This window comes from Ornithorhynchus anatinus, chromosome 12, assembly GCF_004115215.2.
Source record: "Ornithorhynchus anatinus isolate Pmale09 chromosome 12, mOrnAna1.pri.v4, whole genome shotgun sequence".
Taxonomy (NCBI): domain Eukaryota; kingdom Metazoa; phylum Chordata; class Mammalia; order Monotremata; family Ornithorhynchidae; genus Ornithorhynchus; species Ornithorhynchus anatinus.
In genome coordinates, this window is record NC_041739.1 from 54,455,980 (window position 1) to 54,480,061 (window position 24,082).

Consider the following 24,082-nt stretch of genomic DNA (forward strand, 5'->3'; position numbering starts at 1 on the left):
ATGTCTTGATATTTGATGGCAGGTTGACTTCATTACTGGCCACTGAAGAAATCCTTTTTATCAGTAGGTAGAAGACCTGAACATCCTAAAACAATATTTACCTTCCTCAAATGACTTCAAAGTCAAGCTACCAAAATATGAAGGAGGGAGTTTTGTAATGGTTCAAGCATAGTAAGCTTTAGAGATAAAGCAAAAATTCAAATTAACTAATATTTGGAGGAAAGTCAAAAATTCACTGAGTCAAAATCAAAGTTTCATTTTGAGATTCAGAGAGCCATTAATTAGATATTACTGGGGAAAGAATCAAGAAAGCAATCAATCAATGGTATTTACTGAGCACTTACTGAACACTGTACTAAGTGCTTGAGAGAGTACAATGCAACAGAGTTGGGAGACACATTCCCTGTCCACAGTGACCCTACGGTCTAGAGAAGAATATATGGCTTTCTTCAGTATATCTTAGAGTATAAACTAGTATGGGTCCTGATTAAAATCAAGTGGTCTATTATTCTGAGAAAATAGGTTTTAGACATAAAACTTCAGGGAATTACAACGTTTTCAAATCCTACTTAAAGCATTTTAAACCTATATTTTAGGCTTTTCACCCTCTGTATTTTTTCCAACTAAATTTAATAGAAATTTGAAGCAAAGGAAGTATGAAAAAGTGTATACCATTCCCTTTTTGGAAATAGTTTTTTTGGTTTTATACCATTAATCTGATTAGTCACCAATCCAACATCCCCTTTTAGACACATGTTAGTATGCATGTTCCTGAGGAGATAAAGCTGAGAGGGGAAAGTTACTTAAGCACAAAACAGACATATAAATGCCTTCCAGCCAAGTTTGCTTGTCTAAAATTCAAGTTTTCTTTTCAAAGGAACCATTTTGTTTAATTGGAAAATGTATTTTAAATCTTACCTTGGCAGCCAGGGAAGAAACTTAAAATATCCAGAGTTTCTATAGCCTAACCTTCTCTTTGAAGAACAGTTGTGATGAACTGTATAGTAGTTTGGCATAACACTTTTGTACCTGCTGAAATTTAAACTCTGCTTCCCAATTATCTCAACCAGTCAGTGCTTGTGGACTCTGATATGAGGTTGTAAGGTGTAACTTTGACGTTGAAGCACATATTAACTTCTTCACATCCCTCAGGGGCTGCTCCGCTTTGGCTTCCAGAAATCCTTGAGTGCCGAAGGGACTAGACTGCTTTTCACGTAAGTAAACAGTTCACCTGAAGCTGATTTAGCTACTTAAATATATAGAATCAGCCAGGTTAAGTTAGAGGGCCACTTAAATCTGTCACCCTTGCATTTTTTTTCCTGTTATAGTTGGCATTCTATTTAGAAAACTGCAGGTTACGGCAGTAAATATGACTGCCTATTTGAAACCCCTATCATTCTTGAGGTGGATATTAACAGTACAGTGCTGTCATTCTAAAACCTAGCTTCAAAGGTTGTCCCTGTCAGTGTCTGTATGAGGATAGGAAAGGTAACTTAAATTCTAACTCATTTATGGTGGCACATTAATGGTGACATGATAGGAGGCCCTATAAATATTATTGAAGAAGTAAATGAATGAATCCAAATCTTCTTTTCCTCAGGCTTTCCACATCGGAGGCGTTATCTTCCATCAGGCCACTTAGTCAGACTTCCGTGATAGTATAATCCCTGGGGGATAACTGTTTCCACCTTCAAACTCAGCAGTACAAATGGGTTTCCAGAATGCCCACCACTAAAGTTGTAGACACTCTAAAAGAATCCCATCCTCCTGGGCCAATCCAATGGAGGGGGTATGGAGGTCAGAGAAAAAAACAAAAGAGCCCAAACCAAAAGGCAGAAATGGTTTACCAGGTGTGCTGCCCTCTGGCTTTCTGGATGAGGTTTGACTCCAGAGAAGGTTTCTTGGTCCAGTTGTATCCAGGCCTATCTCTCAATCAAGTCAGTTTCCTAGCATAGAAACTGTGATCACCTCAGTGCCACTGTGCTGGGTAGGACATGTAAAAAAGAATGGATGCTAACAAGAGACCCAAACAGCTCTTGTATAGTCAACTGAAACTGGGAAATGGGTAGCAGGGAGGGCAGAGGAAAGGTGGAGGATTTGTTAACAGAGCCTTAGACCATGTGGCATCCCAACTGAAATCTAGATGCCAAATGTTGCAGTTAGACCAGCATGGCACTCTGCAATCAAGAAAGAAATGGTTCCTTGTGAGCAGAAGCTTCTTGAGGATTGGGTGATAAGGAAGTTAAAGCAGAAGTAGAGTCAGGTGCAGCATGGCCTAGTGGAAGGACACGGGCCTGGGGGTCAGAGGACCTGGGTTCTAATACCGGCTCCGCTACTTGTCTGCTGCGTGACCTTTGGCAAGTCACTTAATTTCTCTGAACCTCAGTTCTTTCATCTGTAAAATGGGGGTTAAATCCTCCTCCCTCTGACTTAGACTGTGAGCCCTTTGTGGGACCTGATTATCTTGTAATAATAATAATAATAATATTGGTATTTGTTAAGCGCTTACTATGTGCAGAGCACTGTTCTAAGCACTGGGGGAGATTCAGGGTAATCAGGTCATCCAACGTGAGGCTCACAGTTAATCCCCATTTTCAGATGAGGTAACTGAAGCACAGAGAAGTTGTGACTTGCCCACAGTCACACAGCTGACAAGTGGCAGAGCCGGGAGTCGAACCCATGACCTCTGACTCTGAAGCCCAGACTCTTTCCACTGAGCCATGCTGCTTCCCTATCTTGTATCATTTCCAGCTCTCAATGCAGTGCTTGGCACATAGTAAGCACTTAGCAAATAGAATTATTGTTATCTACCCCAGTGCTTAGCATAATGCTGAATAAAGTGAGCACTTTAATAAATACAGTCATTAGTACTATTGAAAAGCACACATTACCCGGGCATTCTTTATAGGTGCACAGTGTGGCTGGGATTGTGGATCCAACATTGACTTTTTCATTCACACAGACACTCATGAGTGAATTTCACTGCCAGTGGTCTCAGAATGTAAAGGACAGCTCTCTCTCTTTTGCTTCCCCTCTTATCTGTTTGTGCATCTATATTTTTGATATATATAATCTCAGTCAATGGTATTTACTGAGCTTTTACAGTGTATAGACCACTGTACTAAGCGCATGGGATTGTACAATGCAATAGAGTTGGTAGTTACATTCCCTGCCCACAATGAACTTACAGTATATATATAATATGTTTATATATGGACTCTCAGTGCTCGTTGTGGGCAGGAAAAATTATTGTACTTTCCCAAGTGCTTAGTACAGTGCTCTGCACACAGCTCAGTACACATGATTGATTGTAAAACACCATGGGTACCACAGTGCATGAAGCCCCTTGCCCATATTTGGAGGGTAGGGGAAGAGGGAAGAATTCTCCACCATGGTATGTCAGTAGGTGGCATGATGGGGAAACCAGAAGGAAGACTAGAGTAAATTAGGATACTACTTTCCAACTTCCATTTTTCTACCCACAGATCTCCTTCCTGCCTGGAACTCGCACCCCCTTCCTTCCTAACAGTTCACTGTTCTTTTCATCTTGAGAGAAGCTGCTTTAAGAGAAGCAGCTTGACTTAGTAGAAAGAGCATGGCTTGGGAGTCAGTGGCCATGGGTTCTAATCCTGGATCCACCAGTTGTCTGCTGTGTGACCTTGGACAAGTCACTTAACTTCTCTGTGTCTCAGTTACCTCATCTGTAAAATGGGGATTAAGACTGTGAGCCCCTCGTGGGACAACCTTATTACCTTGTATTTACCCCAGAGCTTAGAACAGTGTTTGGCACATAGTAAATGCTTTACAAATACCATAATCATTATTATTATTATTTTTATATTCAAAGTCCTTCTGAGATTACATCTTCTCTAGGAGGCCTACATGATTAAGTTCTCATCGTCTACTCTGTATTTCCCCAACTGCCATTTTTTGCTATTTGCCATTTTTGCATATCCTTAAGAAGTTGGGGTCTCACATCCCTCCTCATGAACACTTATGTTTACAAGGCTATATTCGCTTACGAACTCCTACCTGTAATGTACTTCAGGGGCTTCCTCCCCCACTAGATTGTAAACTCCTTCAGAGCAAGACTCATGCCTGCAAATTCAGTAGTACTCTCCCAAGCGCTCTGTACACAGCAGGTGTTTTGTTTTTTGAAAACCCTGCCTTGCACACACATGCACACACACGCACACACCTGCAAAACTCTAAATAATTTTGGTCAACACAATACTCAGGCTTCATGTAGGCCCTTTAATCCTTAATTAAGGATAAAGCACCTATGAGATCAGAAAATGGCAGGATTAATTTTAAGCAAAACCAGCATCTCAGACAGAGTGAGAGAATGAGTATGGAGGCAGACTAGGTGTCTGCAATATTTTATAGCCAGCAGGAACTAAAATTTGAGTTAAAATCCTCATCCAGTTCTAATTCCCAGAGATCACTGCAGAAGCCTATTAGAGATAAATGGAAGTTTGGAAATAATAGACTTGTAAACATTGAGTATGGAACTTTTGGCTTTCACAACTCTGCTAGCATATTAAAGTCAAAATAGATTCCTAAGGTTGTTCCTCCTTCTTCTATGGAGAAGTGGTATGTCACAATGAATAGATTCATTCAGGACTCATTCTCGCACTCAGAGGAGAGTATAGAACATTCTAAGATTACCATAACATTTTTCCATGGCACTGTATTTAGAGGGTTTTTTGGTACATGTTACTATGCTGCTGTTTATGATAAAGGCTTAATTGTTGTTTTGTTCCTACAAGAGAGTGAGATCAGGGCATATCAGCTTGCTCCACTTTTCCCTAAACCTTAATATGAACTGACAAGCCTCATTAATGAAATGGTTGATTGAACAGAAGGACACTTATAACAACTAACAGTAAATCAAGCATGGCTCAGTGGAAAGAGCCTGGGCTTGGGAGTCAGAGTTCATGGGTTCGAATCCCGGCTCTGCCACTTGTCAGCTGTGTGACTGTGAGCAAGTCACTTAACTTCTCTGTGCCTCAGTTCCCTCATCTGTAAAATGGGGATCAGCTGTGAGTCTCACGTGGGACAACCTGATTACCCTGTATCTACCCCAGTGCTTAGAACAGTGCTCTGCACATAGTAAGCGCTTAACAATACCAACATTATTAAATTCAATTCAATCAGGCTGGATCAATCGGTTAACCAATATTTGTGAGACCAGCTCCATGTGGATTCAAGAACTCATCCTTACAATGTGTCACCCAGAATGACAGTTGAAGCCTTCATTTCCTTCTCTCCCACTCCCTTCTTCATAGCTTGTGCATTTAGATTTGCACCCTTTATTCCCCGCCCCCTCAGCCCCATAACACTTATGTACATATCCATAATTTATTCATTATGTCCATCTCCTCTTCTCGACTGCAAGTTTGCTGTATTCAGGGAAAGTGCCTACCAGCTCTTTTATAGTGTACTTTCTCAAGTGCTTAGTACAGTGCTCTGCACAAAGTGCTCAATAAATAAATAAACTGATTGGCAGTTCCAGCTATCTTTTGAAATTACCTTTAGCAGGGCTATGTTCAACTTGTATCAATCAATGGTATTTATTGAGTTCTTACTGTGTGCAAAGCATTGGTATTAAGTACTTGGGAGTGTAAAATATAATAGGATTGGCAGACATGTTCCCTGCCCACAACAAGTTTAGAGTCTAGAGTGTATGGTTGAAACATTTCGGAAGATTTTTGTGGAGCTGGTCCACAGAAAGCTTAAATAATGGTGACATTACTTTGTGGAATCCAGATAATCCCTGGTATTCGTATAGTGCTTTAATATTTTCAAAGTGCTTTCACATCAATTATCTCATTCTAGCCTCCCAAAAGCCCTATGAGGTAGAGAGAGCCAGGGATTATTATCCCCATTTTAAAAATGAGGAAATTGAAGCTCCATGTTAAAAGGTTTACCCAAAGTCTTACAGTAGTTGATTAATTATTGGTATTTATTGAGCGCTTACTGTTTGCAGACTACTGATTAAAGAGCTTGGGAAAATGCACTACAAAAGAGTGGGTAGATGCTATCTCTGCCCATAAAGAGCTTACAATGTACAGAGGGAGGCAGACATTAAAGCAGATAAGGAATAGGAGAAATCTTCTCTTTCAAATTCAGAAGAACAGGGCCAGTGAATCGGGAAGTACAGTGGCAGAAGTAGGATTAGAACCCAGGTCTCCTTCCTCCCAGGCCCAAGCTTTTTCTAGTACACCGCCATGTAGGAAAGAATTTTAAAACCTTCCTAGGAGCAGGATAAATAGAAAATTCCCCAAGTAGACAAATGACTTAAAAGCGTTAAATGCACTAAAAGCAGTATGGGAAACAGCATGACCTAGTGGATAGAGCACAGATCTGGGAGTCAGAAGGTCCTGGGTTCTAATAAGGGCTCTGCCACTTGCCTGACCTTGGCAAGTCACTTCATTTCTCTGTTCCTCATTTACCTCATCTGTAAAATGGAGATTAAGATTGTGAGCCCCATGTGGGATGGGGACTGTGTCCAACCTGATTTGCTTGTATATACCCAGAGCTTAGAACAGTTCTCTACACATAGTAAGCACTTGACAAATACCATGAATGTTATTATTATTATTGTTAAAAGTAGATACCCACTAAATACACTGTGTCACTTCCTGATATATGAAGTTATCCCACAGTGGTTTATAGAAATGGGATTTCAAGTGAACCACTGATGCAAGAAATCAATAAATCAGGCCCTTTTGATACATAAAACTGCATTATCAATCACTCGCTGTATGGATTGAAGAGGATTGGCTACATAAAAAGTGTATTCTCTGCATGGGCAAATGGAAACTATGGCCCATCATTGTATCTTTGTAAAGCGAAAAAGAGCGTTAGTTCAATAGGAAAAGAAAGGTGTTCAGTGTTACTTTTGCATGTTTACTTTTCTGGCATAAGTGAGTGTCTGGGTCTGAAGAACAATTCAAAAATTATAATTATCTGTCTATGAAAACACTGTTTTTATGGGAAGAGGTTTATGTGATTGATTCTATCTTAAAATATATATGCCAGTGTACTTGAACACAAGAAAGACCATTCTACAACAAGTCATTCTGGGGTAAGAGATAACAAGTCAACCACGAAGAAAACACAAATTTTAAACTTGCTTTTTCTTCTAATCCTAATAGTTTCTAGATTTGCAAATCTAAGTCTTTGTAATTTCCACATTACATTCACTGGCATTCATAAAATTGGTATACTGAACATTAGAATTTACAATCTCCCAAAAGTTTATGAATATGGGTTTTTTGCATGTGTTCTTTCTGACAGTGCATGTCAACTATATATCCCTTGATAAAAATGAGTGAAACAAGACTTCTGACTGATTGTGCTGTTAAAATAAATTTCTTTTTAGGTCACAATGTAACCATTTTTACATGCTGTCAAAAGGATTTTCTTTTTGACCACAATGTAACCATTTCTACAGCGTTGTCTTTACCTCTAAATAATCCCAAATGGCTATACTTCCAACAATACACCAAAACATTTCTAAACTTTATCACCATGCAATGTATTATTTTCAAATGGGTTATATATAAACAAGCTGTCTTTCCACTGCTTCACCATTTGTCAAGTCTTCATAAGGTTGTGTCTTATTTTGGCCTCCTTAGCTAAAGTGGGGTGAGTGATGAGAAGAGGATTAATTAATCATATTGGTTGATTGATTGAGCACTTACTGTGTGGAGAGCACCGTAAAAAGCCCTTGCTAGAGTACAATGTAACAAAGTTGGAAGACACGTTTTCTGACCACAAGGCGCTTACTGTCTAGAGGGGAAGAGTTTACAGGGTCGAGCACCAAGCTGAGGTTGAAAATGGGGGTCAGAAGGAACAAACGCAGGGTTGAGACTAAAGACTGGAAACCCTAAGGGAGACTTGAAAACCTAAGTGTTTGATAGTTACTCTGAGTACAGTACTGACTGATTGTTTCCTTTCTCTGCAGGGGACAAAACTGGACAAAGTCAATTACAAGTGCATCCAGGGAGGGTGAGTTTAGACAATATTAGAATTCCCACATGAGCAAGTTCCTGAAGAAGAAGAATCCTGAAGAATCTCTAACACTAGATAGCTGTAAGTACTGAAAAGGAACCTTATCAGGGATGTGAGTTATGCCAAAAGGAAATATGTTTAAAAATCTTTTCAGCTCAACGAATGTTTTTTACTAGTCTCCCAACTGCCTTGGGGCTCACACTAGCAGCAAAATGAAATGGATGAAATTAGCAATCCTTTTTCACTCAATTGCTAGAGGTGATTGCTTGTCTTCTTTCAGTCATATTTACTGAGTGTTTACTGTGTAGAAAACACTGTACTAAGTACTTGGGAGAGTACAATAAAGCAACAAACATACACACAAGAAGCTTACATTCTTGAGGGGAGACAGACATAAATAAATTACAGATATGTACATATGTGATGTGGGGCTGGTGGGGGGGTGAATAAAGGGAGGTTTCAAAGTGGAGGCTGTGTGCCCTTTCCAGTGTTGGCATAGGCTAAGCATGCAGCTTTGGCCAGAAGAGGCTATGACCGATAAATATGGGGGGAAGAGAGAGCTTCTAACATTCCTGTTCTCCTAGAAAGAAGGAAAGCCTCTCAGCAGGATATCCCTTTTTGGTATTTTGGTTTTAGTCATCTCTTGAGCGATGTCTGCGGAAAAAGCCAAAGAAAGTGGTAGTTGGCCATTTCCGGAAAGACAGCCGCAATGTAGACCATATAATTTTTTGGAGGCCTCTCAGCAACAGGGCTTCAGCAGGATTAAGTCCGTGGGTGAAAAGGTTTGGCGGGGAGATTTTGAAGAATAGTGTTTTACCTAGGAACAAAAATGAAAAAAAACCCCACATTTTTCCAGCAGCTCAGGACTTATTTCTTCCATCTCATTCTTGAAATCATCAGGGTAACAGCAGGCTGGTCAATTCTAGAGCTTGGAGCAGGTCAAAATCAGCCTGTGGTCTGATGTACTCGAGATTCTGATGACCAGTTGATTTACTCCAACCCACAGGGCTGGATCCAGGCTGCCAGTGAATTCTCAGAAGGATTTGCCTTTCTCTCAGTGGCCACTCTCACCTGGCTCAGAGTCTGCTGCAGGTGATCAGTCAATCAATCAAGCATATTTCTTGAGCACTTAGAGTCTCTTACTGTACAAAGCCCTTGGGAGAGTACAATATAACAGACACATTCACTGCCTGCATTGAGCTCTCAGTCTAGAGGGGGAGACAGACATTAATATAAATGAATAAATTATGGATATGTACATAAGTACTGTGGGGCTGGGAGTGGGGATGAAGAAAGGGAGCAAGTCAGAGTGACACAGAAGAAAGTGGAAGAAAAGAAAAAGAAGGCTTATTCATTCAATAGTATTTATTGAGCGCTTACTATGTGCAGAGCACTGTACTAAGCGCTTGGGATGAACAAGTCGGCAACAGATAGAGACAGTCCCTGCCGTTTGACGGGCTTACAGTCTAATCGGGGGAGACGGACAGACAAGAACAATGGCACTAAACAGCGTCAAGGGGAAGAACAACTCGTAAAAACAATGGCAACTAAATAGAATCAAGGCGATGTACAATTCATTAACAAAATAAATAGGGTAACGAAAATATATACAGTTGAGCGGACGAGTACAGTGCTGTGGGGATGGGAAGGGAGAGGTGGAGGAGCAGAGGGAAAAGGGGAAAATGAGGCTTTAGCTGCGGAGAGGTAAAGGGGGGATGGCAGAGAGAGTAGAGGGGGAAGAGGAGCTCAGTCTGGAACACCTCTTGGAGGAGGTGATTTTTAAGTAAGGTTTTGAAGAGGGAAAGAGAATCAGTTTGGCGGAGGTGAGGAGGGAGGGCGTTCCAGGACCGCGGGAGGACGTGACCCAGGGGTCGACGGCGGGATAGGCGAGACCGAGGGACGGCGAGGAGGTGGGCGGCAGAGGAGCGGAGCGTGCGGGTTGGGCGGTAGAAAGAGAGAAGGGAGGAGAGGTAGGAAGGGGCAAGGTGATGGAGAGCCTTGAAGCCTAGAGTGAGGAGTTTTTGTTTGGAGCGGAGGTCGATAGGCAACCACTGGAGTTGTTTAAGAAGGGGAGTGACATGCCCAGATCGTTTCTGCAGGAAGATGAGCCGGGCAGCGGAGTGAAGAATAGACCGGAGCGGGGCGAGAGAGGAGGAAGGGAGGTCAGAGAGAAGGCTGACACAGTAGTCTAGCCGGGATATAACGAGAGCCCGTAATAGTAAGGTAGCCGTTTGGGTGGAGAGGAAAGGGCGGATCTTGGCGATATTGTAGAGGTGAAACCGGCAGGTCTTGGTAACGGATAGGATGTGTGGGGTGAACGAGAGGGACGAGTCAAGGATGACACCGAGATTGTGGACCTGCGGGACGGGAAGGATGGTCGTGCCATCCACGGTGATGGAGAAGTCTGGGAGCGGACCGGGCTTGGGAGGGAAGATGAGGAGCTCAGTCTTGCTCATGTTGAGTTTTAGGTGGCGGGCCGACATCCAGGTGGAGACGTCCCGGAGGCAGGAGGAGATGCGAGCCTGAAGGGAGGGGGAGAGGACAGGGGCGGAGATGTAGATCTGCGTGTCATCTGCGTAGAGATGGTAGTCAAAGCCATGAGAGCGGATGAGTTCACCGAGGGAGTGAGTGTAAATGGAGAACAGAAGAGGGCCAAGAACTGACCCTTGAGGAACTCCAACAGTTAAAGGATGGGAGGGGGAGGAGGCTCCAGCGTAGGAGACCGAGAATGATCGGCCAGAGAGGTAAGAGGAGAACCAGGAGAGGACAGAGTCCGTGAAGCCAAGGTGAGATAAGGTATGGAGGAGGAGGGGATGGTCGACAGTGTCAAAGGCAGCAGAGAGGTCAAGGAGGATCAGAATGGAGTAGGAGCCATTGGATTTGGCAAGAAGGAGGTCATGGGTGACCTTAGAGAGAGCAGTCTCGGTAGAGTGGAGGGGACGGAAGCCAGATTGGAGGGGGTCTAGGAGAGAATGGGAGTTAAGGAATTCTAGGCATCGATTGTAGACGACTCGTTCTAAGATTTTGGAAAGGAAGGGTAGTAGGGAGATAGGACGATAACTGGAGGGGGAAGTGGGGTCAAGAGCGGGTTTTTTTAGGATGGGGGAGACGTGGGCATGTTTGAAGGCAGAGGGGAAGGAGCCCTTGGAGATTGAGTGGTTAAAAATAGAAGTTAAGGAAGGGAGGAGGGCAGGGGCGATGGTTTTAAGAAGGGAAGAAGCTTAGACAGGGAAGGCCTCTTGGAGGATATGGGGCTTCAATAAGGCTTTGAAGTGGGGGAGAGTAATCGTCTGTGGGTTATGAAGAGGGAGGACATTCCAGGCCAGAGGCAGGATGTGAGCGAGATGTCAGCAGCTAGTTAGAAGTCCAAAAGGTTGAGTGAGTAGTTTGGCATTAGAGGAGCAAAGTGTGCAAGCAGACTGCTGCTATTGATTGATTGAGCAATTGAATACGTTGGAAATTAGGACCTCACAGTGCTAACCCTATTGGTAGGGGCCTGGGGAAAATGTTAATTGTTGAGTGAAGGAAAAAAAAATCCAATTCGCAAGCGCTACATTACAGTGCTCCAGCACTTAGAACAGTGCTTAGAATAGTAAGCACTCAACAAATACCATAATTATAATTATAATGCAGTACAGTTAGATTAAATGCATTTTTTGCATATAATTATCAGTAGTATTGAGTTTCTATTGTCTGCAGGAAGCAACACAGTCTCTGCCCTCAGGAACCTTTGATCTAATGATAGAGAAGTGACTGAAATTACTTATTTACAAATGGAAAAATAAATAAGGGAAGATGAATGCACATTGATATGTACACAAGTCCTAAGGATAGGTGTGTAAGCATAGTACTGATGTATGGTTACCAGCTTCATCTCAGAGGCAGTTGTGTTTCCAACATCAAGGGGAAGATTGAGAAAAAAATCTCCATTCATTCTACCTTCATATTTCTCTTACCCTAAAGTACCTGCTTCTTCTTTACAAAGAGCAAGCCAATTACTTCTGAGTAATGAGCAGGGTGTGTGTGTATTTGAGAGAGATAAAGAGAATGAGAATATGAATCCAGATCTGGTTTGTCTGAGTCATTTGTGTCCTGAAATCATTTTGTCTCATGGAAGGAATGAGAGATATTTAGAGTCCCACCCAGAGATGCCCAGAGTTCATTGTCTCTACATGGGCTTAAAAATAAAGAGAGACAGCAAGAAAAACAACATGAGCCTGATGGGGACAACAAGCCCTGAGGTAGACTGGAGAGGATTCAGGGGCATCTGCTTCCTTCAGGAGCTGCTCTGGAAGCCCTGGAGTGAACTCTACAGGGAGCTTGACAGAGGTCCTAGGGAACCAATCCTTCTTTTAAGATTTGATGGGCACATATGCTGCCTGGAATCCTCAAAGTGGCTATATTTTCTAATTAAAACCAAAGAAACAATAGCGAAGTTAGCGCCTGGCACTGCAGACACCACAGCATCCCCAGAGCAGTCTTTGTGTGCGCATGGTGTAATTGACCTAGCCATGTATGTACCTGTCCCTGAACTCCACCATAAGTATTGGTCCCCTTTGGTATAGATGCCTGAATGTCTGAAAGGTCAGTGCAGGACCTACACCTCCAAAACATACTTTTTTCCCCAAATTGGAGGAAAAATAAATGTGTAAAGCAAATTTTATATCTAAACAACATTCAGCTGCCAAATTAGAAAAAGTAAAAAGAAATGAAAAGGTTCCCTAAGCTCAAGCAAATTGAGTTTTTCTCCTGTTCTCTGTGTATGAGGCGGGACTATTTGTAATGAATATTCAGTGACAATAGTATTGATTTTTACTGTGAATTCAAATATTCTCTTGATTAATTGGAAGTCAAGGGTTGTTGCTTTTAACTGGGAGAGCTAGAGCAGATTTTCATCCCCTGTTCCAGCCCCACAGCACTAAAGTACACATCTGTAATTTGTTTTTTGTATTGATGTATCTCTCCCCCCTTCTAGATTGTAAGCTCATGGTGGGAGAAAGAAGGGGGGAGATGGGGAGGAGATAGAGAGGGGGAGGTATAGAGGGAGAGATGTGGCAAGAAATATGTCTTATTGTTGTATTGTCCTCTCCCAAGCACTTAGTACAGTGCTCTGCACACTGTAAGTTCTCAATAAATATAATTGCATGAATATAGTTCAGATGATGAAGGTGTCTCAGCCCCACAGCACTTATGTACTTGTCCTTATACTCTTCTATTTCCCTTCTCTGTAATTAATTTTAATGTCTCCCACTAGAAATTCCTCTCAAAAATTCCCCCTAGATCTGGACAGATGAGCCTTTCCCACTTTCATGATCTGGCAACAGGTGGCTCAGAGGATTACTGAGTTGAGAAACTTTGCTTGAGAGACTAAACTCATTGTGGGCAGGGATTGTGTTCTGTTTGATGGCATTTAAGTGCTTACTGTATGTCAAGCACTTTTCTAAGCACTGGGTTAGATACAAGTTTATCAGGTTGGACAGAGTCCCTGTCCCACATGGGGCTCAAAGTGTAAGTAGGAGGGAGAAGAATCAAATCCCCATTTTACGGTTGAGGAAACACAGGCAGGGAGAAGTTAAATGATTCGCCCAAAGTCACACAGCAAGCAGTTGGCAGAGGTGGAATTAGAACCCAGATCCTCTGGCTCCCAAACTCGTGCTCTTTCCACTAGGCCATGCTGCTACTCTGTGTCTCTCAACTCAATCCTATTATACTTTCCCAAGTACTTAATACAGCGCTCTGTACACAGTAAACACTCAATAAATACTGTTTTTTGACAGATCGCTGGTGGTCTGCCGCAGCTCTTGGAATCAGCTCTCAATTGGTGATCAAGAAATGCCAAAACCACCCCAAATTATCCAGCTGGTTGGCTGTAAAGTCATTCTTTGTTCTTAATTAGAGCAGACTAGAGTAGCTAACTAGAGTACTGATCCTTTTGTTTCTCAGGTCATGATTAGCTTACCTTTTTCTTTCTTTCTTTTAAGTCGATACAAAGACTTGTGGGCTTCGAAACACACCTGCTTGTTTTGAGTTGTCTTGTCTGGAAGAAGAGTAAAAATAGGCCCTCCTCAGTCTGAGCCTGAATTAGCTCTTTCCCAACAAAGCAAAATGCTTCCAAGCTAGGAAAGGTGTTTATTTTTTTTTTCTTTAATGTGTATCTAGGGTTTGCGTGGGCCCTGTGGTAAGACAACTGCATAAAGGAATTCTGAGTTTAAAGAGCCCAACTACAGCCGATTGAAAATGTATATCCTGTATGACATAAAGTCTCCATCATCTCTAAGCCAGTAACACCAGCACCTTGTGGAATTTTTGTGTTCACTCTCTTAGATCCAATGGAATTTCTGGGTCTGTGAATGTCTGAATGCCTGGACAATTTTAGGGAAAAAAAACAAAGCAAAACACTTTCAAAGATGTGTTCATATGGAATGTCAGCATTTTCAAGTACAAACCAGGCATTCTGAATTATCAATCAACTGTATTTATTGAGTGCTTGCTGTATGCAGAGAACTGTACTAAGCACTTGGGGGAGTTGATAGACACATTCCATGCCCACAATGAGCTTACAGTCTAGAGGGAGAGACAGACATTTATACAAATAATTTGCATATATGTACATAACTGTTGTGGGGTTGAGGGTGGGGTGAATAAAGGGAGCAAATCAGGGTGATGCAGAAGAAAGTGGGAAAAGAGGAAATTAGGGGTTAATCAGGAAGGCCTCTTGGAGAAGATGTGCCTTCAACAAGGCTTTGAAAGTGGGTAGAATAATTGTCTAACAGCTAAGAAGAGGGAAGGTGTCCCAGGCTAGAGGCAGGATGTGAGTGAGAGATTGGCAGCAAGATAGATGAGATTGAGGTACAGTGAGTAGGTTGTCACTAGAGGAGAGAAGTGCGTAGATTAGTTATAATAGGAGGGCAAGGAGTTGAGGTAGGAAGGGGAAAAATAATAATTATGTTGGTATTTGCTAAGCGCTTACTATGTGCCAAACACTGTTCACAGCACTGGATTGAGTTTTGTAAAGCTGATGGTAAGGAGCTACTAAATTACTTAAGTAATTTCTTAAATAGTTTAATCCATCAATCAGTGGTGTTTATTGAGTGCTTACAGTGTGCCCACTGTACTAAGTGCTTGGGAAAGTATAATACAACACAGCTGGTAGACACGATTTCTGCCCAAAGGCGCTTACAGTCTAAAGCTGGAGAAATAGATTAAAATTGATTACAGACAGAGAAATTAGTAGAATATATGCAAGAACTGTGACGATGAGGTGAGTACTGAAGTTCTTGAGTGGTTCACGGAGAAGCGTATAGTCAATGCAGAGGGGAAAACAGATAGGGCAAATAAAAGGCTTAGTCTGAGAAGGCCTCTTGGAGGGAATTTGTTGTCCTCTGTACAAGTATACAACTAAGATGATGTAGCTGCAATTCACCTAACCATGTGGACAGAAAAGGCCAGTACTTGGGTAGTCATCCCAGCTGCATTGTGCTCAGATAAAGGCCAACCTGTATCATGTTTCTTGTTTGCAGTGCCTGGAGCTAATTCTGCTTTTGTTTCTTTGTCTCTCCATCCATATGAAGTCACTGCTCAGAAACAGCTGCTCCTTTCTTGATTTCAATATACTGGGCTGGTCTGCCTGCTGCCACAGACTCTTCATTTTGAGTTTGGATGCAGCTTTGCTTGAGGTTTAAGCCTTCCCAGTCACTGAGAACATGATTGCGGGGGGGGGGAGGGGAGCGGCCTAAAATTTTCTAGGGCAACCTCTCTGCCAGAGCTACTTAAAACCAACTCAAATAAGTGTCCACTTCGCAGTTCAAAGGTAGGGAATTGTAGGGATATTTCTGTTAAGAAGTTCAAAATTCAGCAGGAGAAGGCTTTACCAAAGAAGTAAGTGTGAAGGAGAGATCTACAGGAGTAAATGTAGTCCCCTGGGGGGCAGGAAATAGGCAGTCTTCTGAGCACTGAAGGAGAAATAAAAGAAAACCAAGGCCACATTCTGCGGAGAGAGCGAAGGGTTTCAGAGGTCTAACAAATCCGAATGAAATGAGAGCTTAGACTGAAGAGCAGTGGAGTAACAAAAAGATCAGAAGGCAAGGATTAGTAACTTCAGTGCTCAGTGGAAGAAATGAGGAAAGGGGGAATTTACCAGAGAGCCCAAAGGGAGGTGCACGTGCCTAAATCAATCAGTCAGTTGGATTTGTTGATTAAGTGCTTACTGTGGGCAGTTCCTTTCAGTTCACCTTCAAAGTATTGTTAAGATCACATCTCCTCCAGGTGGCCTTCCCTGATTGAGCACTCTTCCCCATAACACTCTCCCTTCTTCATCATGCCCTGCACTTGGATCTGTGACCTTTGGACATTTGATATTCACCCTACCCTCAACTCCACAACAGTTATATACTTATCTTTAAATAATTTATAATACATAATTTATATTAATGTCTCTTTCCCCCTCTAGACTGTAAGGTCGTTATGGGCAGGCAATGTGCCCACTAATTCTGTTGCATTGTACTCTCCCAAGTGCTTAGTACAGTGCTCGGCAAATAATAAATGCTCAATAAATATCATTGATTCATTCAATCATATTTAATCAATTGCAGAGCACTGTACTAAGCACTTGGGAGAGTACAACATAATAAAGTTGGTAGTTACATTCTTTGCCCACAAAAAGTTTACAATCTAGAGGAGGAGGCTGACATTAATATAAGTAAATTATGGATAAGTGCTGTGGGGCAATCAAGGCAGAAAAGGGAACTCAGAGATAAGAAGATAAGAAACTCTGTTTCCAAACCTCTAAGCTAGAATTAGTGAAATTATATCAGAAAGACTTCAGAGACAAGTCAAGGACCATAAATAATGTAAGTTCAGGGCTGTAGAGGAGTAGCTTCCTCACAGTGAGGATTCACAAGCAGGCCGGGTTGAGTTCCAGTCTCCACCTCAGGGAAGGTTTAGGGGTGGTCCTTCTTGGAGGCAGGGAGATGGACAAAATGATCTTGTAAAATGTCCCCTTCCTACTCTAGGAATTGATAAAATGAGAGTGTGACCTCAGGGAAGGTTTAGGGGTGGTCCTTCTTGGAGGCAGGGAGATGGACAAAATGATCTTGTAAAATGTCCCCTTCCTACTCTAGGAATTGATAAAATGAGAGTGTGATCCAAGTGATTAAGAGCATGCTGAGAAGCAGCGTGGCTCAGTGGAAAGAGCCCGGGTTTAGGAGTCAGAGGTCAAGGATTCTAATCCCGGCCCCGCCACCTCTCAGCTGTGTGACTTTGGGCAAGTCACTTCTCGGTGCGCTCAGTGACCTCATCTGTAAAATGGGGATTAAAACTGGGAGCCTCACGTGGGACAACCTGATTACCCTGCATCTACCCCAGAGCTTAGGGCAGTGCTCAGCACGTAGTGAGTGCTTAACAAATACCAACATTATTATTATTATTTTTATCATCATTATTATTATTATTAAATCCACAATGGAAATTGCTTTAAAGTCATCTTGAGCCCTGGTGTACTGATCATCTGGCACCACTAGAGGGAGAGCAAAGGCGTTTTCATTGCTTTGCAGGAGCCCCTGGGAAAGAAGCAATGATCTGCCCCTGGATGCAAAATCTGGGTCCACACCACCAATCTGCAGGCTGGCCTTTGGACTCTTTCTGCCAAACCTTCGGGTAGTAGATATTCTGACATTCTGAATTCTGACATTTCAGAATTCCAAGGGGATTTGCCAGAGTGAGGTAACCGTACCAACTGAGAGCTGCAGAGAGGGCCTACTAATCAAATCTATCAAATGCTTCCAGCACGGGCATCTGCATCAAGTAGGCACACAGTAAAGGATGCTGACTGGATTGTGTCCAGATTTCCCTTCCTGGCCTCATTCACTCATTCATTTGTATTTATTGAGTGCTTACTGTGTGCAGAGCACTGTACTAAGCGCTTGGGAAATGATTCGCATAGCGAAAGATCTCTTTGACTCATATTTGCTCCATTTCTATTTGCCAGTTTCTCCCTTGCCCTCTCTTAGCTTTCTTCACCTCCACCCAGCACTCCCGTATCAACAAGTTTCAAGTATCAGCCTGCAGAAAATTTCTCTCTGGCCAACACCCAGTTTCCTGGTAGTCACAGCCAAATTTCTTTTGAGCCCTCGGTCCACCAGGCACAGAGCCTGGTATGGCTATATGGGGGATGTGTTTGTATTCTGGTTTAAACCACAGGTTTTGTTCATTTACTTTTTCATCATCAAAAGCGATTTCAGTCTTATAGTTAGTTATAACTATTTCTTTTAAATGGCATTTGTTAAGCTCTTACTATGTGTCAGGCTCTGTACTAAGCCTAGGGTAGATACCAGTTAATCAGGTTGGACACAGTCTATTTCCCATGTTGGGCTCACAGTCTTAATCTCCATTTTACAGATGAGGTAACTGTGGCACAGAGAAGTTAAGTGGTTTGCCCAAGGTCACTCAGCAGGCAAGTAGCAGAGCTGGTATTAGAACCCATATTCTCAGACTCGCAGCTACTTGCTCTTTCCACTAGACCCTTCTGCTTCTCTATGGGCTAGCTACATCTGAGATACCATATACCTGGGACTACTTACCATTAAAATAACATTTTTTGATTCCTATCAATCAGTCAATGGTATTAATTGAGTGCTTGCTAAGTGCAGAGCATACTACAAGTTTAGGAGAGTACGATACAAATAGAGATGGTAGACATAATCCCTGCCATCAAGGACTTTATAATATAGTGGTGTTCCAGTTTCTAGTTTGACCCAATTCACTGTGGCTGGTTGATTGCTGATTGAAGACTTGCATAGGAGGCAGTATAGTCCAAGTCAGGCCAGGGCCAGCTTTCTAACAATCTAAACCACCCTGGCCCAGGGGGCTTGGGTTCAGGATGGTGCCTGGCACAATGTCAAGCCCCTGTAGCACTCTGATGTCTTTAGAGCTACAAATGGTACTGGCCAACAATCTAACCCAGGAACCATGATATCAGCACATCCCCCAGACTGGCAGAGAGCATCTTTGGTGTTCCCCAGCCCTGTGTCCCCCCATCCCACCGCCTCTCTGGGCTGTCACAAACCCAAGTCCATTGAGCCAGTAGTGGGCTGAAAGAAAAGAAAATATGGTATTTGTTAAGCCCTTACTCTGTGCAAGACACTGAACTAAGCGCTGGGGCAGATTCAAGCATATTGGGTTGGACACAGTCCCTGTCCCACATGGGGCTCATTGTCTTAGTCCCAATTTTACAGTTGAGGTAACTGAGGCACAGAGAAGTTAAGTGAGTTGCCCAAGGTCACAGAGTAGATAAGTGGCAGAGTCAGAATTAGAACCCATGTCCTCTGACTCCCAAGTTCAGGCTTTTGCCACTAGGGCAGGTTGCTTCTCTCCATTTCTGCACAAATGGCTTCTAGTTGGTTCCAGAATAGAGTGACCCTTTACGGTTCACTCATTCCCCTTTGGGCTTAAGAGAAAAAGACCCAGGGCACAGGAATGGGAGTTTGAGATTTACTTTTTTTGGAAATGAATGTGGATTTGCCCCATGCCAAGTTGGCCAGCGTCTCAGGAGCATCAGCCATGTCTGAAGAGGCTGTTTTCCAGGTTTGTTTGATCACCAACATATTCTGTTGCTGTACATGTTTCCTTTATTGTTTTAGTCCTACATAGTATATTGGTGAGATATTCTAATTTTTTAAATTGACCCACTCTCCTGTGGCCCAGAAATAGCCAATGTTGGATGAAAGTGAACTTTGTACTCCTTTTTTGTGGTATTTGTTTAGAATTTCTACATGCCAAGCACTGTACTAAGTGCTGGGGTAGATACAAATTAATCAGGACAGATAGAGTATGTGTCCCTGTAGGGCTCAATGTCTAAGTAGGAGGGAGAACAGGTATTGGATCCCCATTTTTCAGTTGAGGTAACTGAGGTACAGAGAAGTTATATGACTTGCCCAAGGTCACATAGGCAACTGGCAGAGGCAGGATTACAACCCATGCCCTCTTACTTCAAGGTCCATGCTCTTTCCATTAGGCCAAACTGCTTAAATCAGGAAGATTCACATGGTTTTGCAACTTCACCAACTTTGTTTTATTTTTATTTGTGGGAAAGTTTCTTTTGCACTCACAAAGAGTAAAGACTCTAAGAGAAATGAGCTTTAAGCTGGTCTGGGAAATAGGGAAAATGATTTCTTAATTTTTACATTGAGGCCCAGATAAAGCTCAAATTTCTGGGGAGGGAGCATGATTGGGGAAGTAATTGGAGGAGATTGAAGAGGAGAGAGAAGTAGATGGGTGGGGAGGAAAGAGAGAGACAGTCACTAAAATAGCAGGGTTCTCCTTAAGAACTTTTCTGAAGATCCATGCCGAACCCCAATCTAATCAGGTTTAGAATCAGAAAAGCAGCTCCCAAACGCACACCTGTTTATTCAACATGTTTGCCCAGTGGTCCTAAGCATTTTTGAAAGGACACATTTGTGATTCTCCAAAATTGCTAAATGGAAATCCTGGATGTGGTCTACCCCCAGGGCACCAACGGTGAAGGAGCTCTACCCTGTCACCTATCCTAATAATCAATCAAATCTATAATCAATTAGACTGTGAGCCCCACATAGGGCAGGGACTGTGTGAATATTTTGTATCTACCTAAATTAATATTTAGGTAGATAGGTAGATTAGGTAGATTATGTGGGTAGATAAAAGTAGATAGATAAAGGTAGATAAAATACAAAATAAATATTCTATCTACCTAAATACCTAAATATTTTGTATCTACCCCAGTGCTTAGTACAGCACATAGTAAGCACTTAACAAAGACTGTTAAAAAATTGCCACTGATTGGTTCTCCCTCCACTTCCTTTCATGTAAAGGAAGAGGAAAAGCATAAATTCTTCTAGTGGAGGTGGTATCAGTGTTTCCATTTGTTTTGTATTCTAGCGTTTGGTTTTATTCAGAGTGAAGACTTGTGAAAGCCATTGTGGGCACCAAGCAGGCTCAGATGCTTAATGTCCATATTGCTTTTCTGGGGACTGCCAACCCCACCCCCTGTCCTTCCCATCCTCTCCGTCACCCCCACACCCCATCCTCAGCATTCTCCAGACGGTTGGAGCTTGCTGCAGTGACATGGTATCAGGACATCATCACATTTGTGAATGCCATGAATATTGGGGTTCCAGAGCAAGGAGCCCTGGTTTAAGATTTTTAGGAAAGTTTTAGCATATGAATGAGGGTTCTGTGGGAAATAACACAGTGTTCTGAGAAAGCAATTGTGTTTCTTGTCGGGGCAAAACTCCTCAGTATCAGTATGGGATTGTGTTCCCAGAACCCCACCCCACCTCAGATCTTGCCCTGGGACTCTGCAGATTTGTGGTCAGATAAAATGCCATGACCAGCATTTTACACCTTCTTACCCTGCACAAGTGCTTTTCGGAGTCCACAGAAACCATATGCCTCAGGACTAGGGATAGACCCACCGCCTTCCCTCCCTGATCGCTTCTTTTCCCTTCTCTCATCCTTTCCTTTTTCAAGTTCTGCTCCCACTTCAGAGTGGGATTTTAACTATAAATTAAAGCATTTTATTGGTTGAACTAAAAAAAAGCTTTCAGGAGCATTTTTAGTAAGTTTTATAAGGTCTCCCAAAGGAGAGAGACTTTTAAGGTTTGCTAATAGCCAGTTTCTTATTTCCAGATAAGGACACTGCCTGCAATTCTGATTCTAATCATGCCTATTTAGGATTTCAAAGACCACAGTTTGGCTGACTCTGCATCTGTTAGAAACAGCGCCTTGTTTACGCCACAAGAAGCAGCCTGGCCTCGGGGAAAGAGCACAGGCTTGAGAGTCAGGAGACCTGGGTTCTAATCCTGATTTTGCCCCTTGCCCGCTGTGTGACCTTGGGCAAATCACTTAACTTCTCTGTGCCTATTTCCTCATCTGTAAAGTGGCAGGCATTTTATCCCTGTTCTCCTTCCTTCTTAGACTCTAAGCTTCATGGGGGATCAGTCAATCATATTTATTAAGCACTTACTTTGTGCAGAGCACTGTACCAAGCACATGGGAGAGTACAGTATAACAATATAACAGAGTAGGTAGATGCATTTCCTATCCACCACAAACTTACAGTCTAGAGAGACAGACATTAATATAAATAAATTGCAGATATGTACAAAAGTACATAAAGTACAGTCTCTAGACTGTAAACTTATTGTGAGTAGGGAATATGTCCGTTTATTGTTATATTGTACTCTCCCAGTGCTCTGCACACAGTTAATGCTCCATAAATATGATTGAATGAAAAATGCAATGGGTCTGAGCAGGGTCGGGGTGGTAAATAAAGGGAACAAATCAGGGTGATGCAGAAGGGCGTGGGAGAAGAAGAAATGAGGGCTTAGGGAAAGCCTCTTGAAGGAGTTGTACCTTCAATAAGGCTCTGAAGGTGGGGAAAATAATTGTCTTTCGGACTTGAAAAAGGAGATGGTGTTGCAGCCAGAGGCAGGACATGGGTGAGAGGTTGGCAGCGAGAAAAATGAGATGGAGGTACAGTGAGTAGGTTGGCATTAGAGGAACAAAGTGTACGAGTAGGGTTGAGGTGAGGTAGGAAGGGGCCACTTGATTGCTTTAAAGTTTTAAAGATTAGGCTGACAGATCGTTTTTTAAAAAAATGGTATTTGTAAAGCTCTTATTTTGTGCCTGGCACTGTACTAAGCGCTGGGTTAGATGCAAGGTTGGACACAAAATTCCCACATGGGGCTCAGGGTCTTAATCGCCATTTTCAGATGAGGTAACTGAGACACAGGGAAGTTAAGTGACTTGCCCAAGATCACTCAGCAGAGAAGTGGAGGAGCTGGGATTAGAGCCCAGGTTCTTTGACTCCCAGGCCTATGTTCTTTCCACAATGTCACACTGCTTCCTCATCTGTTTACATTGTATCAACCCCAGCTTTAAATGCTTAATGCAAATCACTATCATTATCGTTATTGTTATTATGAGTATTGTTATTCCTATTAGCAGCATAGTTGGTATGGAGAAACCAGGCCCAGTCCACTGTCCCAAGGAAATCTTTAGGAAATTCAGGACCATATATATCAAAGCCCTTGAAACCTGAAAAGAAAGTAGTCCCCTTTCACATAAACCCCAAGGGGAGGAGGAAAAATTCTGGAATGAATTGAGTTGCCAGAAAATATTGCTACATTGCATGATGAACTGTTTTTATTTGAAATAAAACATCTAATCATCCTACTCTGGGAATTCACACTGGAGCCAAAAAAATAGCGGGAAGATTTGGACGAGTGGATCGGGCTCCCTGCAGCCAAGTGACCTCACCAAGAAGTAAAAAGTCCAAACGTAAACTTCCGTCCGGGCAGACAAGCAGCACCCAGCAGCTTCAGTTCTCAGAAGATGGAAGCCGACGGAGCAGGAGACTTGAATCCCAGAAACGCGGTGAGTTCCACCCTGGCAAATCATGACTTCCCTGCATCTTTTTCAAGGAGTAGGCAGAGAAGGGGAGCAGGCAGCTGGCTTCATAGTTAACTGCGTAGTAGACATCTCTTCGGTCAGGGCTCAAGCTGCTTTTCCTTTGACTTCAGGGAGAGTTTTGCCTGAGAAAGGATAACCGGATTGGGCCTCAGGGGGCGGTTTGAACAGCTGAACTGCGTGTCTGAACGGATGTATTATGTTCAGGGGGATTGAGAGCCGTTACCATTCATGACAATGGTATATTAACTCATGTGAAATGAGGAGGCGGGCTGCTTCCTGCTTCTGAGGACTGGGGGCCACATGGCACCAGCCCCAAACATAACTGTTTTCTTCTTGGTTGTCTCAGCGGGGAGGGATAAAAGGTCCAGACAGACACCACACCATTCCAGGTGGCCGGCGCATACGTGTTTCAGCTTACTTCACCAGACAATGGCTCTGTCTGCGCCTACGCCTCTTAGCCCCCAATAGCAGAATTCAAAGTCATCAGCTATTTTGGTTGGAAGGAGGAGCAGCCTCCTCTTCTACAGGAAGTGGAGGATTCACATCTTGAAGAATCAGGGTGGGGTGACAGAGGGGAAGAAATTTCCAAGTTTGTTTTTCTTAGTGACATTTATTA

At 42.7% G+C, this 24,082-nt stretch overlaps 1 protein-coding gene across 2 annotated transcripts in view; it reads left to right on the forward strand.

The window, feature by feature from the left end:
- Positions 1-1,155: 1,155 nt before the first annotated feature.
- SPARCL1 (SPARC like 1) overlaps positions 1,156-24,082 on the forward strand; it is a 50,863-nt gene continuing 27,936 nt past the window's right edge. The window contains exons 1-3 of one of the 2 annotated variants that reach the window (XM_029076613.2): positions 1,156-1,214; positions 7,973-8,100; positions 23,251-23,430. In XM_029076613.2, coding sequence (XP_028932446.1) covers positions 8,046-8,100; positions 23,251-23,430 — 235 coding nt within the window. In that variant the 5' untranslated portion in view covers positions 1,156-1,214; positions 7,973-8,045. Of the gene's footprint in view, positions 1,215-7,972; positions 8,101-23,250; positions 23,431-24,082 lie in introns of those variants that run through there. The other variant, XM_029076614.1, reaches the window with a different exon arrangement.